The sequence below is a fragment of the Corvus kubaryi genome, unplaced genomic scaffold, assembly GCF_017639235.1.
Source record: "Corvus kubaryi isolate FWS band 111438036 unplaced genomic scaffold, C.kubaryi_AGA036_p1.0 37357, whole genome shotgun sequence".
In the NCBI taxonomy this organism is placed as follows: domain Eukaryota; kingdom Metazoa; phylum Chordata; class Aves; order Passeriformes; family Corvidae; genus Corvus; species Corvus kubaryi.
Genome location: NW_024581117.1, coordinates 2,887,063 through 2,902,623, shown reverse-complemented (window position 1 = coordinate 2,902,623; position 15,561 = coordinate 2,887,063). Strand labels below are relative to the sequence as shown.

The window sequence follows — 15,561 nt, the reverse complement described above, 5'->3', positions numbered from 1 at the left end:
ATGACTTTCAGTGTGTTTACAACATTTGGCTTTTTTCCGAAAGACATTAAAAATCTTCTGTGTTTGAACAGATGTGTAAACGGAAGTATTACTGCCTCTTATGCTTTGGTCTTGTTTAATAAGAGGTAGATGGATGCACGTTTATGGGGGTTTTACATAACTTTAAAACAGGCATTGACATGGTTAGTCTTGTATTCTATTCAAGTCATACTTTCTTGAATTACATTATACAGCCCTGATTTCCTAACAGAGTGACAAATACACTAAGTCTTACTATAGTGAGATTGGAATACTATGAATGTTTTTCATGCAAAAAACCTATAAAAATAAATATTTTTTGAAACTATGACTGCTTTCTTCTACATTTTCCAAGTAGAGAACTGTATTACCCATGCATACTTTAAAAAAAAAAAAAAAAAGTTAACGAATGTATACAGAACCAGCAAGAGTATTGTAGAATATTTATGCTTTAAGTAATATCTACTATTTTAATCTTAATTTTGTTACTAGTATTATACCGTTATTGGGAGAATAGGATTTTTATCTTAATTGAGGTGGGATTTCAGTTTTGTGTAGAGTAACTTATAATGATGAAGTGAAATTTTAATCTTTGGAGCTGTACATTTGTCTTGAAGTGCAAATTTATGCCTGTAGGTTCTGTAATATTGACACCTCTCTTTGTATGCTTGAGGTTGCTGAGCTTGAGGTTACTTACCAAGGGGGTGAGAACACATGTGAGATCCTAAAGCTCGAGAACATTGTGACCAGCCCATGGAAATAAAGGAAATGGACCACGGATCAAATAGAAAAACATTGGGAAGAAACAGTGTAGATCTGAAACCAAATTTTGAACAGCAGATGGCAAGGTGTGAATACAATTTGTGATTTCATCTCTAAAGTAGTATTAGTAGGGAGACAGGACATCACTAAGCAGCTATTCTTTTCCATGATCTCATTTGAAAAAACAAACCAACCAAACAGAACAAAATAACCCAACCAAAAAAAAAAAAAAAAGGAAAAGCATCACCAAACCAACAACAAAAAAACCCCGACAAAATACTTTGTAGCTTTTTTTAATGTGGGTTTTTCTTCTGTTTTTCCATGCTTTTCAAGCACATTTTTAAATTTTCTTATTTCCTTTGACTGCCCTTTTGGCAAAGGGGAAATTTTGATGAGAATTTGTGAGAATTTCAGAAAAATAACTGAGGTGTAAATAGGATCATATTTTTGTGCAAGATGTCAAAGAACCAAGACTTCCCTTCAATGTCTGTGGAAATTTGCAACTGAATAGGGAGACGACATTTCAGCTCTGAATCCCAACCCTAGCATTCAATCCAGTTATGCTAGCTATGAGTGACAGAATTGGGTGCACTTGGGTGCGTTGTTGTATCAGAGAGACAGCTGTTCTAACCATTTCAATGTCTCATTTTACTAGAAAAATGATGAAATCCCAGAAGACAATACTTCTGAGAAGAACACTGTTAAGGAAAGGCAAGAAATGTTGACGAACAGTAAGCAACATCATCTCTATGTTACGCATCCTGTGATCCAGAGAAACAAAAAAGTACACAGACTAGGTTCAACCACCTTCTTGATTGGAAAGACACCCAAAGGAATACGCAGGTGAGACTCTTTTGGTGAGTTGGAAGTAAAGTTGTTGGAAGTAAAATTCAAAGGTTGAAAAACAAACTTCCTTTTGAGTAGTTGCATTTGTCTTTGTTTCAACTCTACTCAGGGAATACTGTTATTTTCTATGGCAAGAGTGGAACTAGTAGGAAACTTCGACTTACTCTATGAGTACTGTAGTTGATTAATAAAATTAATTGAACCCACAAATTACTTGAACATGTTGATTCAATGGTCATATATTACATAACTGTGTAGATGTCATCACCATGAGTGTTTGTGGTATGTGCATCACGGGCTACTACAAAACAGTATGTAAACTGTATAGAAACGAGACATCTTATCATGTTAGCTTCTGACTGCCTGCTAGTTTTGCCCAGATCTCATCACTTTCATGAAAGGCTGTTAAAAAAACTGGGCTTCATGTTTCTTTTTTAGCTTGGGGCTCAGTATTTTTTGATAATCTCTTTCAAGACTTTTTTCCCCCCCTTATTTTTGGAGGGTTAATAATTTTTCTGTTTCCTTGTTTTCCTTTTTTCACAAATGATTGCTATGATTAATATGGATATTAAATTCCATTATTATGTGGATAGAAGTTCAATAAAAATAGCCCAGTGGTTTGTGGAAATAGGAAGTGGAAAGCTGTAGCTAGCTAAGCAAACCTACAGAATAGGTATTTTCAATATATTTTCAATTTGCCTTGAGACAAGTAAATTACTATGTGAAAGTTGGTATCTAGGTAATGCCTGTAAGCATTCAGAAGCTGTCATATCAGCTAGCTGGCCTCAGTTACCCAAACTGTTATTGTTGGAGTGCTGGGTTTGTTTACTGTTACAGACACTGAAAATTATAAATGTTTATGAGGCAGGAGAACCCTTCATTCTAAAAATATTCAGAATCATAATCAGTTATCAATTATTCACTGAGGTAAAACTTTCAAAGGCAGTGAAGTGACTAAGGCTATTATTCCAAGATCCTAAAGCCATATCTAGCAAAAAGCTTAAACAATTCACTCTTGAGCGTTAAGCAGGTTGTCTGTTAGCACCTGACATGCCGCTAGACTTTGTTGTACATGTGGATGTGCCATGGAGTGAATGAGGATGATTACGAGCCTCAGTTTGTTGTAATTGTAGGGCAGAGTGGGAAGCTGTCTGCAGTCACCACATTCAAATAATTGGAGCTAGCCAGTCAAATAGTATTTGAGGCAAACGGGGGTAAATCTTGCCTGATTGAGGGCTCTTCTGGAGCCCTCATACAGGAAAGGTGACATGTTTCATATCCTTTCTCTGACATTGGAGTGTAAAACCTACCTCTCTGGCCTTCCAGTAAGGTTCCCTGACCCCAGACTAGGGCTAACTCAACTAGAGTGATGTCTTTTAATGAGAACTTGGCTTTTTAGCAGAAACAAATATTCCATAACTCACTGCGTAGGATGATGTGGACAATGTTTGTCTCCTGTGCATGCGTTTATCCAATTTTTGTTTAGCAAAAAGAGGACTTTCTTTAAAAGGACTTGGAACAACTATTTCTTCCCTGTTCCCCCACCCCCCCCCAGCAAAAAAGAAAGAAACCAAGTCATTCTACCATCTGTCCATCTACATCTTTTTGGTAGCTAAATATGTTCTGAAACCTGGTCCTTTGCTAGGGTATCTTACCTACACTGAAATTCAGTAAGTCTTTGAATTGTAAGCTAAGGAAATGAAAATGTAGCTTGGGATTCAGTTCTTCTGAAGTCATTATTCTTTCTTCTCTTTGCTAATAAAAAGAAACAGTACTCCTAATAGAGAAGTTAGTTTTGATGATTGCTTTCTGGGTTATGTGAAGGAGGTGAATTGTATTAATTTCCTGAAAGCTGCTTTTGTTTCTAGTTAAGGGTGTCGACATAACACATTTTTCCTTCTTGATAATTACAGGAGACAATTTGAGGAAATGGTATCCCACTTTAATATGAGATCAGTAAAAAACCTTGCAGACCATATTGTAAAAGCTACATCAGAAACCAGGCAGAAGATGTTGAAGGAATTCTATGTTTCCAGGCATCCAGAGATGGAGCCTTTCTTCTCAGTTGAAATACCAGCACAAGCTTCATGTGCCTGTGAGGAACGAGAACTGGGCACAACACACTCCAGAAAAAGAAAATCCACTGTTAATTTTGGAAGATCTAAATCTAGACCTTCATCAGCTAAAGGACTACTTCTGAGTGGAACTACAGAAACACAGACCCAAGAGAGCCATACAGGAGAAGCAGAACAGCTTCACAATGACTCCCACTTGAAAGATATGTTTGTTGATGCAAAATATAAACAATCACCCACTGTTGCTGCTCAACATATTGAAAGAAGAAACAGTCAGGCATTCAAGGATTTTATGGCATCTGGCTCATTAAGCAGTAAATCAGAAATAATTGAGGTGCTGCCTATAAAAAGTTGTGAAGGACAGCAAGACTCAGAAAGAACACAGCTGCCAAAAAAAAGATCCCTGTCTCAGTCAGAAAATGGAGAGAGAAAAACTCAGATTTGCAAGAAGAATTCTTTTGTGGACTTACTTGGAGATACCTCTATTCTTGATGACATCTTCAGAAATTATGGAAATGGGTCTACAGGATCACCAAGGAGATTCTCTTCAGGACTAGCAGAAAAATCAAAGGGGAGACCAAAAGATTTCTGGGATATGCTGAATGAACAGAATGAGGAGAGCCTCAGAAAGCTCACAGATATAGCAGTCATAGAGAAACTTTGTGAAAGATCCCCTCATTCCACAGTGGCAGAAGAGAGAGAAGTATGTGAAAGTTCTCTTTGGAAAAAAAATGAAAATTTTCTATGGAAAAAATACAGTGCAGATGATTGAGATGAACCATCCACTGCTAAATCTTACAACGTATTAAAACAAAAGTTTTCTATGTAAGTTGCACTATAACTATTTTATTTGAACTTTGACAGCACTATGCCACAAAACATGGTAATTCCATGAAATTAAAGGTAAAATGATGGATTCATATTTATAGTGATACAGAATTTTACAAGTGTGAATATGTATGCAATTACATATGCAGTGTATAGTACATATGTGCATAGTCGTGCATATGTATTATATATTGTAACCTATAATATATAATGATTTTATATTAAAGTTTTTTAGAATTTTCTAAGTGCACTTTGCTTTCTATGATTCTGCTTATATTGCTAGGCTCAATAGCAGTACTAAGTAATCTTTTCCCTTTACTTAAATTTGGACATCGTCAGTCATCTCAACGCAATTTAAAGATAACAGGATTTGACTGATACTGCATGTATTTTCTGAGGTCCTAGAGACTGGAGTACGTTCTGAGATAGGGATGATGTCTTTGTGTCTAATCGCTTTTGATGGATTCCCATCCTCCATGATTTTGCTCAGTCTCTGAAGCTGTGGACCTTTTAAATCTTCATAGTATCCTATAACAGTTGAGTTTCTCAGCTTGGTTGACATGAAGAACCAGCAGGTTTTTTTATTTGGTCTTTCTCATTAAATAATGTTAGATGTCAAATTTCATCTCATTACACTTTCATCTCCCTTTTTTTATTTTTATAGACTTCTGTCATGTCTTTGTGAGGGAATATGCAGTACAATATGTATGTTGGGAATACGCAGTACAGCGTATATGTAGTGAGGAATTTCAGCATGTTGACAGGTTATCGTCTTGTGGAATGCTGGATGTAATAAAACTTCCAAATGAAAACTGTGCATCACAGATTGGAAGGATGATTGTAAGATATTCAGTGTCATATCTTATTTGCCAAGTAGTCTGTCACATTTTTCAATGCTATGGGATCATGTGAAGAGTACTTTGTAATGCATAACCAGAAGAGGCCAGGGGTTCATGTTGCTCTGGAAACCTTAACCCTAATTTTTGACTTTTGTAAACATTAGTATAGGGGTTTACATTGAGTATACTGTATAAATTGTTTTATGTGAAGGGTAAATGTTATGAAATTTTAAAACCTTGGACACTGAACCTGCACAGCAGCAGTCTGTGAATGGTGGTAGTTTTTGTGGTCTGGAAGACAGCCCAATGGAAAATAAGCTTAAATTTGATCTGGAGCAGCTTCTACTTTAGGTCATGGGAAGCTGTTGTAGACTACACTCTGTCTCTGTGTTAACCATTGTGCACATATTGTAAGTGGAAACCATCTAAAATCCTGATTGTGAAATCTGACTTAACTACCTGAAACGAGGAGCTGAGTATTTTATATAAATGTTAAGTAATAAAAGCCTTGGGCTTTAAAGGTAGCTAACATACGTAAGATTAATGTGTTCCCTAGCTTTTTCTGACCTTGAATCTATGCTGTTACCACTTTATTGTACCAAATGGTATAATGGTCAGTTGGAACAGCTTTTCAAGAAGAAGTATGAACTAAGAAAATAAAAAAAGAAGCTGTAAACTGTTAGTCATTGGTACATTTGAATTATGTACAGCTAAAGGAAGTCAGCTTAAGTCAGGGAATACTTGCACCCTTATTGATGTTAATAAGCATGACATAATTAAGGCCTTCTGTTCATGGCATCAGTATTGCTTTTCTTTACAGGTTAGCATTCTTCTGCTTAGAGAGGCAAATTGCTCCTTAGGTAAGAAAGAGAACATTTGGTGGAACAAAACATATGGTCATCAAATACATAAAATTTTGCTGTATAGAGGAAGGGAATAACCCCTTTGTGTCTCCAGCAAAAAAAGAAGTTAAGTGGCTTAAATTTCACCAAAGATAATTGAAGTTAGATATAGGGAAAGAAACTCTGTAGGGAGTTAGGAGGTTGTGTAGTGCCAGTATCAGGCATAATCAAGAACAGGAGAGAAAAATACCTGTTAAAAGTTGTACAGATAAAACTGTCCTTTTTTTAGGCCAGAAGGAGGGACTGATAACCTTCATCTGTGGGCCAGAAGGGGCTAGATAACCTTGTTGATTTCAGCTGATACCGGTGTACTGAAGGGAGGCTTCACCTTAGCACCATGTTTGTCAGTCATGATGTGAATCAGTAGATACTAGAGAGGGCAAAATTGATTGAGGTATGTAAGATTTCTATTGATTCCCAAGTATGAAGCTGTCATCATTTTCCTGAAGTAACCAGAAAATTATGTTTCTCTTATAAGGTGAAGGTATGCATAAATGAAAACTTACATAGATGTGCATGTTTTATTCACATGTATGCCAAATACTGACAGTGTATTTGTGGAAATCTATTTGTTACATGCAATTGAACTGAACTATGGGAAGATGTCTTGAAGTAAGATTTATGTCACTCTGTAGCTTCCTGCAAATAGAATGTATTTTACGAGGATATATCACCTAAGTCATAAATACTGTGACTTAGAGCCCTAGGGATCTGTCTGTAAAATATTGTCATGAAGAAGATGTCTGTATAATTTTAAAAAAAGAATCTGATCAAATTAAAAGAGAAGCATTTTACCTACATTCAAAGACATAGTGTTCAAATATTAAAACTGAAGACATCAATTCTTAGAAATCTGTGGTTGTCATTTTGTTTGGCTTTAAAAACAAGAATGGTAGTGTGGAGTTCATACTTTCATGTACAGGTTCCTGCACAGTTGCAGGGAGGCATGGACTACAGGAAAACTCTTAACAGCCTCCTGGCATAAGGAAATAGCTTCATGGTAGTTGTCACCTGATCTGAATATAAATCATCCAGGAAATGGAGTGTCATCGCTTTCATGTGGAAATGGCTTGGTAGGTTTTACTGTGCAGTTCCCTTGTTCTTTTACTCAGTGGAGTTCCTATGGGTCTGGCTGTGGGTCCCTGACCTTGCAGGTGGTACCAGTATTTCCTGTTGCCCTCAATGGAAATTCTTTGACTGGAAAAAAATTAGGTGAAATAGTAAGAAATCTGGCTCTGTCTATGCTAACAAATACAGCTATCCCAACAACCACCTTACAAGACCTAGTTAAAGACACTGTGTTCTGAGTCTGATTTGCAGTGTAGTTTGGATTGTAAATTGTTTTGCACACTGGGGCTATACTTAGAACTGCATTTGGCAGCAGGTGTGTGGTACACAGATTTCATATTTGATCTGGGGGAGGGACACTGGATAATTTCAGGTAATGAATATGTTTAAGAAAGTCTGGCTGTGGACGCAAACATTTGTCAACACATTAAGGCAGTTCAAAAGGATGCATTTGCTTAGCTTTAGCAGGTCATGACTTCGAGCACCAGAAGGCAGACTGTTGCCAGTGCCATGGCTTCAGCACGCTGAGTAAAACCAGCATTAAGAGGAGAGGGTGATTGATAATCAAAGTATCACATATATTCAAAGTATTGCATATTCAAAGGTAGTAACACAGTTACTACATAAGAAAAAGATGACTTAAGTTACTTCCTTAGAAATCTTAACTGCAGGAGGAGAGGATTTTATTCTTCCAAGGAAGCATTTAACTGCCTTTGCTGCTACATATTTTCCCAAACCTGCAGTGTGCTGCATATCTTACTGCATACCTTCCAGCTTACGCAACAAATGAGGTAATACTGTTACAAATACTCTCTCTCCTTGTGTTTGCACTTGGTACATTCTATAGAAAAAGAGTAATGACCACTTAAGTAGATGTCGTGCTAGAATCTACCTTCCTGATGAGGGTACCTGAAAAGTAGGTAATTGGTTAGGGATGACTAAGGAGATGCAATTTCTGCTGTTGAAACTGGATGTCTAGATAGCAGATGAGAGAGGTAGGCAGTGATTCAGAGCATTTAAGAGGCATTCCTCTTGTCCTGTAGATGATGTGTAGATTGTAGCAGTGTCCTTGTGAGTCTATACCTTGTGTGTGATTCTGACAGCTGATCCTGAAAGAGGAAGAAAGTACATCTAAACGGAGGATTGGAGGGCTTCAGAGTTGTTTGCTTGGCATCCTAACCTTTGTTTAGTTGGCATGCAGAAAGCTGAATTTCCTTTTCAAAGACCAAGTGAAGACTGTGCTCTAAAATAAAAGATACAATTGAATGCAAGCATGATGGATATGCATGATATTTGAGGACAGATTGCCTCAGTTGTTCTCTGAGTTTGCCTGAGCTGGGAGGATGGAATTGAGTGTTCAGAACCTGACCTAGTGTCTGTGTCAACACACAGTACGACTGAATTGAGATTGCACATATAACTTGCACAAGCTGGAGCATAAACAGGCCCACTGCACTAAAGCATTGTTTTCCAAAAATGCACAGAGGCAGCAGAATTATGTTACAATTTGCATCAGTCTGTTGTAGCATGTTACAATGACTGAATGTTGTTTATATATTTAATAGCAACATTCTCAGTCCCTAGAAGTGTACCCAGTAAAGACAGTGACTAATCAGTGGGGATAGCTGGGATGCTAAACAAGTATCAGCTAACCTCAGAATGAATCTGGTTTTTTCTTCAACAGAATTGTTTATACCAGAGGGATTTTATTCCTCTTTTGTTTGATACTGAGTTGTTTCCATCAAGTGAATGCTCATGTAAACATGATCTCCCATAACATCCTGAAAATCATTCCATGCTAGTTACTTTAAAAACAAATACCAGATGTCTATTTATGTTGTTTGAGGTAAGTGCTCAAAACTGTCAGCAGCACTTGCCACTCCATGATTCAGACTATGATGGAACTTCTGTCACAGTTTCTGCTTGTTCTGGTTTATAATTATATGGCAAGGAAAACATTCATACTGTGGTCTAATTGGAAATGTAATTTAAGTACCTCTGAGAAAGGTGCTTTCTTAAAATGTCTCTTTTGTGCTTTTGTCTCTTCACCTCCACACTAGGCTCAGAGATTAGCTTGGCTTGGTCCCTCTATACATGTACACTGTAATAACTAGAGGAATTTATGCTCGTTTTGCCTCTCTGCCCCCACTGTTCTGTAGTTGCAGTTATATATATTGCTGTAGTTACAATACCCTAATTCTAATTTAAGAGTCTTACACTTGGAGGGAGCATTGAGGAATATGTTTTCATTAGTCAAATGCTGAGGTTCTATTCTGCTTCTGATGTGTCACTCTGCACTATTTAGAAAAAACAGAACCTATGTTCCTTGTAATGGACATTATTACTTTACTATGTACCCTAGTCATTAGAGGTAGATAATACATATTTTACATATATATATATATATATACACACACACATATGTACTATCTTTATATATATATACTATACATATCTATGTATATATAAATTAGAATTATATTTTAAATTATACAATATAATCAACTTCTAGCATACAGTAAGAGAAATTATGATTGTATGAAATAAGTACTTTATGCCAAGGCAAAAGAAGAATTAGGTATTTTACCTTCATACTTGACATACTGCTGTTTGAACCTTGGGAACATAGAATAATTTAATGGTTTAGAATTTCATGGTTCTGACAGATTGTTGTAACTGGGTAGTTTGCCATCGGATAGTCTTTTATGTCAAACTCGTAAACTTCAGGCAGATGAGAACCCAATGAAAACTTGTAACATCAGAAATACCTGAATTCAGTGCCATTCATCTCTCTTGTTCTTTGTAAGCTGCACAGAAGAGAATGTGCAGTCTCTTATTTTGTTCTTAGACTGCGCAGTCTTCCATTTAGTTGGAGAAGAAACTAAATAGGAAAATGTGCTTGAACCAACTGTGGTTTTTCTCTTGAAATATTTCTGGATATATATTAAAGAATTCTCTTCATAAATTCCATTTCACTAAAAGAAGCAGTAGGAAGCCACTTAAAAGGGAAAGTTCGACTTACTATTGCTTATGTAATGAAAAAGTTAAAATAGTAGTTTAATATTTAATAATTAAATAATCCTCTTTAGTAATGAGAAAAGCCATTTAAAATGGTGGGAGTTTTTTTTAATGGTTTTGTTTACCCTTTGGTTCAAGCACTCTATGTATTAATGTTCATTAATGCTAGTAAAACGAATAACCTAAGTAGTGACTGAAAAAGCCAAAGACATGGAACCTCTTTGCATCTAGACACCCTGATGTGCAGTGTTAAAACTGTTCTGCCACCCTTACCCCAAGAAGGGTAAAGGTTTAGGCCTTTTTGCAGAGTTTACTCTTCATGGTTAGGTATTTAGGCTGTGGTGGTAAGTTGAGCGTGGTTTTTCATCTCATACATGAAGTCTTAGCTTCTACCATGAGAAGACACATCTGTGACCTGGTAGTCTTGAGGATAATGTCTCTGAAAATAAATCCTGGTAAGAAAATAATCTAAGAAATTTTAAGGGAGTTTGTAAAATAGAACAAGACACTTTTATTTTAGTTTCCTCACCATCAAAATCCCAAGAGTCATCTTAGAAGATGTTGTGTTTAAGACCCAGAGTGAGCAATAAAACCCTCTGTAATTGAGTTGCTACACTTTAAGCATGTCACTTTCTAAGCAAAAGTTTATCTTTTGTTATTTTATTCCTTCAGGGATGAGAAATGGGTGTTCAAAACCACTCGGAAGCTGCAGTGAGCCAGTTCTTCCTGGTAGCAGAAAACTTTCATTTTTAACCTTGCAGGATTGCAGCATAACACATTGGAAGTCTGTGATCTGTGTCTGGCTTTATCTTTTGTTTTTGTTCAGGCAGGGAACTGGGAACTAACTGGAAAAGATTATAGCTGCCCAGTAGCTTGGTTTGGATACATTGAGGTGGTAGCCCACACTGCAGCTGTGCTTCACAGCTGCAGAGGCTGCAGCTGATCTGTGGTGCAACCTGGGATTTCTTCATCTTTGGCTTTGTGCTGAGACAGTCAGAGGGGAAAAACTATAAATTTTAAAGGGAAAGAAATAAAAGGATCTCTTTAGAAGTGTGGTGATCTGCAGAGAAGGAGGGTGATGTCTCTGGGAAAAGTTAGTATTGCTAAGCATACAGTAGACGAAAATGACAGAATGCATGAGTAGTTGTAATGCTGTCGTTTTCTAGCTTCTGAGTGTTTTTATAACTTTATTATTTCCAGCGCAGCTTTAACAAGGTACTTCTTGAAAACTTTCAAACAAAAGAGAAAGGTATTCCTCTACTCAGAAGTTGCTGATTCCCACATGGATCATTATGAAAATTTAGAATCACAATTTCAGTTACTTGACCAATTGGAGTTGCTAATAGCAGTAGATTACAGTCTCTTTTGTGGACTAGCCAGTTAGGGGAAGAAAGGATGTAGTTGTTAGTAGATGTCACAGAAACTGGTTGAAAACAAAAGAGTGCAGGCATCTGTGAAATCTTGGTTCTATTCTGCAGTCTGGAGACAGTGTTTGTGTATTTAACACAATGGATCATTATGCCTTGGCTATGTTGCATCTGTCTCTTGAAGTCTGCTCTGCTTTTCTGTTTCTTTCTTGTTAGCCCAAGGTCTTCGGCTTGTTTCCACGCTAATGAGCTTCCTCAAGTGTACAGCATGGGCACCATCAATGAGTATTGATGGAACAATGGGCAGGATTTCTCAGCTCTCAGTTCTGGTGCCACAGCAGCTTCTGGGGACCAGTACCATAAATTGCATGAAAAGATGCAAAATGCTCTATAAATCCATTGTAATTGTGGAATCAGTCAGTTAATCTGGGGGAAGGATGTGCACATAGTATGGTGATGGATAAAGTGTATGAGGTCAAGGTAGTTGTCTGTTTCAGTATTCAGAAAATAATGGTGCTTCTCTGTAGATTTATATGGAGCATGGGTAAAACACAGTGTTTAGAACTTGGCCAAAATTTGGCAGGTTTTCAGAAGGCTAGTACTGGACATGGTTGCTTACAGTAAGGTAACCTCTCGTGCCACCCACAGTATCTTTTCCCAAATATGCAGGCAAAACAGATTCTCAGTGAAATGGCTATAGAAAAAACATGAGGGAAAGTGTTACGCAAACTTAAGTATTGGTGGAAGTATGATCTGAGTATAGATGTACATTTGTATGCATAAGCAGATGGTATCAATGGCTCAGTTGTGTGATGGTATTACTGATCAGGTACAAGGCAATAGAAGAGGCACAGGAGTCAGTCTGTAAGCACCTCTGCATGTCCATTTTAAGCTTTGCAGGGGCAGTTCAACAGTGGTACTACAATTGTAATGCAGGAGAACTCCTTACCTGTTGAAGGCATTAAAGCTACTTCTTTTAGTCCAGCATAAAGGAAAAGTTTAAGGAGAGCTGACCAAGGGTCCAGCTGCTGTGTTTTTATTTAGGCATACTCATTTGGTGGAAGGCTGTGAAGAATTAAGCTTAGGAGGGGATATTGAAGCCATGGAGTAACAGCTGGGGAAAAGTTTGCCGTTTGCCTCTTCAGTGTGTAGTTTGTTCTCAGCAGCCAAACAGTATAGTTCCTCTGCCTAGGAGAGGAAAGGGTGTGATTTTTTTAATATGCAATAAACTTATCTTCCTGTTTTACTTCTCTGGATTATAATGGAAAATAATATTTGAAACACTCAATGATTTTAGCTTAACCAAACAAGTAGTGACAGAACCAACATTAGTCTCTAGGAAGATTGTGGGAAGGATTTCTCCTCATCTCCCTATGCAGTAAAAATAGCTTTAATATGTTTGCATCAGCAGTTTCTCCTCTTGAAAGTATTTAGATGGCACAGGCTTTTTGCTCTTTCTCTTTGGCATGTTATGCACATACTGTAGTAATCCATTTTTTTCATCAGTGTGTTACTAATAATGTGCCACCTAAGCTCTGAAAACCTCCTTCTGCTTTTAGCTGTAAAAGAATGCTTAAAGGATTTAGGGATGTCAGTCATCATCTGGGTTTTTAGCAGGGGTGTGTGTATGTGTGCACAGGGACGAGGGGAAGAGAGCCCAAGCCGGAGTTCAGAAATTACACTCTGTGTGTGGTCTGAGGTTATTTCTCATTTCATGAAATGCACGCTTCATTCCTGGCTCAGACAAACTTGCATGTCACTGAATAAGTCCCTTATCCAGTTTCCAAAACACTGAAGATATTTGAAAGGGCTCTGTGGGTGGACTGCTACTATCAGCAAAAGCAAATAAGCTAACCTATTTAGTTAAGCATTTTTTAATACTTAAGCAGAATAACCTTCAGCAACACTTAAACAGTTGTGGCCAGCCAAGGGAAGAGAAGGGGGGGAAAAACCACACAAGTTTAAGCAGTCATACGTTAATTAACATTAAAGGCTGCATTATAGTTCCTGGTGTGTGAAGGTGCTGTCTGATCAGTCCAGGAAGAACATTAGGGAATGATTAAATGAACTGGGTGTGCTGCTAGGAGTTCCCTGTGGTCTGCTGGTCACAGTTTATTCAGCATTTCACTTTCCTTTAATCAAAAGTGGTATAAACTTTTTATAGGAACCCCCAAAAAGATGAATCCAAAGTATCCTTGTATCAAGCTGTTTTGGTGTCCAAAATAAGTAAATGCCTCTACCCTGGAATACTATGAATGTCCAGCAGCAAAGCATTATTGTAGCAAATTCTAGTTCTGTGATAAATCTCAGTATCCAAAGTAAATGATGGTTTGTTTCATGGCAGAGAGAAAATACAACAAACAAACAAAATGTTACTATTCATTCAATTTGAAATTATTTGGCCAGAATGGGGTTGAGTACTCCAAGTCCTGTTTTCAGTCCAGTATTCAGTGATCAGAATATCTCTGATCTTGATACATTGACTCCAAACCAGCAATGTAGCCAGCTCCACAATTGCCTGATCTATGTGTTTACACATAGATCATTATAGCTCTGAACTAAAGATAAAAGAATCTCTTTCAAAGTGAATCTCGGACAGAAATCTTGAATCCTGAGAGATCAGGATCTGTGAAAGCCTAGGCAGGGCAAAGTGTGGTAACATAATTTGATGGAAGCATTCTGTCACAGGTATGCAACAATGGTGTCCTTGCCGTGGGTAGCATGGCCTGGGTCCACGCCTCTTGGAGATCTAGCAGAGTGCAGGGGTAAAGGCCTTTGCCCAAGGAGTGAGGTTCCTGCTTCCTTGTGGCATGAGAGATGAAATCATCAGGTCACAGATAGGGGGTTTTGCTGAAATCTTTGCAACCCAGAATGCAACTTCAAATACTTCTCACCTCCTGGTGCTAATGTTAAACTAGGTCCCAAGGTTCTCACTGTTTTGAACAAAGTAGAGAAATGAATGTTGCCAAGAGGCTGTTGAATCACAAGGAAGAAGCAAGAGATATTTAACAGTTTTGTTTCCTTCATGACATTAGCAACTCTTACTTGCCTAGTGCAGGCTAAAGACAGATGAATTGCCAAGGCATATTGCTTGTTGTCTTTTCAGGATGCATGGATCCGGAAAGAACTGGTGACTCTGCAGCTCTTGTCTGTGTTTGCAGGCCACTGCCACAGGTTGTCTCCATCACATCTTCAGTGTGGGAAAGGGGGGCAGGCTTACCCTTCTGTTTGATGGCAGATCTGCATCTGTCCCTTGTTTCTCTGCCCACAGGAAAAGTGAGGCAAGAAGCAGGCAAACTTAATGTGCAAAAAGCTCTGTGATGGACCCAGGCCGACATAGACCTGAGCTGTGAAACTCTTCTTCCTTTCTTAGATTGTGCAGTGTGTGATCTGCCTGTGGGAGATTTCCTGCTGTGCTGCTTGACAGATCTGCTGAACAGTAGGCACTGGAGGGAGTTGTGACACAAAGCACATTCAAGGATGAATGGCATGGAAATCCCTAAGGCATGTGCAGCTACTGTCTGGACAGGTTAGACAAGATAGACCCTGAAAAAATAAATTTGTTAGGGCATACGTAACAAAAAGTTAAGGGCAAACAAATCTGGGCAGTGAAACAAGTTTAGCTGATGGGGAAAGGTAGCTTTTGAAGACATTTGTTTACTAAGACCTATCACAAAAGATCCAGAGATATTTGAATAACAGAATACTAATTCACTGCAAGTCATTTTATGTTTTCCCTGCCCTTAGATGACAGCAATTGCTGCTGAATATTTTCATTTTCACCAGCCCCAAAGCTGAAATTTGCTGTATTGTTGTTTATTTAGTCTGACTAGTTCTG

The 15,561-nt window shown here is 37.9% G+C and overlaps 2 protein-coding genes across 2 annotated transcripts in view; both read left to right on the top strand.

Annotated features, from left to right (window-relative positions):
- The window catches only part of ERCC6L2 (ERCC excision repair 6 like 2), a 50,567-nt gene extending 49,701 nt beyond the window's left edge, over positions 1-866 (top strand). Inside the window, exon 18 of the mRNA XM_042033140.1 lies at positions 692-866. Within this exon, the coding sequence (XP_041889074.1) occupies positions 692-781 (90 nt within the window). The 3' untranslated portion in view covers positions 782-866. The remainder of the gene's footprint in view (positions 1-691) is intronic.
- Positions 778-7,122, top strand: LOC121667045 (DNA excision repair protein ERCC-6-like 2). The gene is given in 3 exon segments (XM_042033144.1): positions 778-866; positions 1,436-1,623; positions 3,540-7,122. Coding segments are annotated over 2 exon segments (1,116 nt in total). The 5' UTR covers positions 778-866; positions 1,436-1,498; the 3' UTR covers positions 4,531-7,122.
- Positions 7,123-15,561: the final 8,439 nt, after the last annotated feature.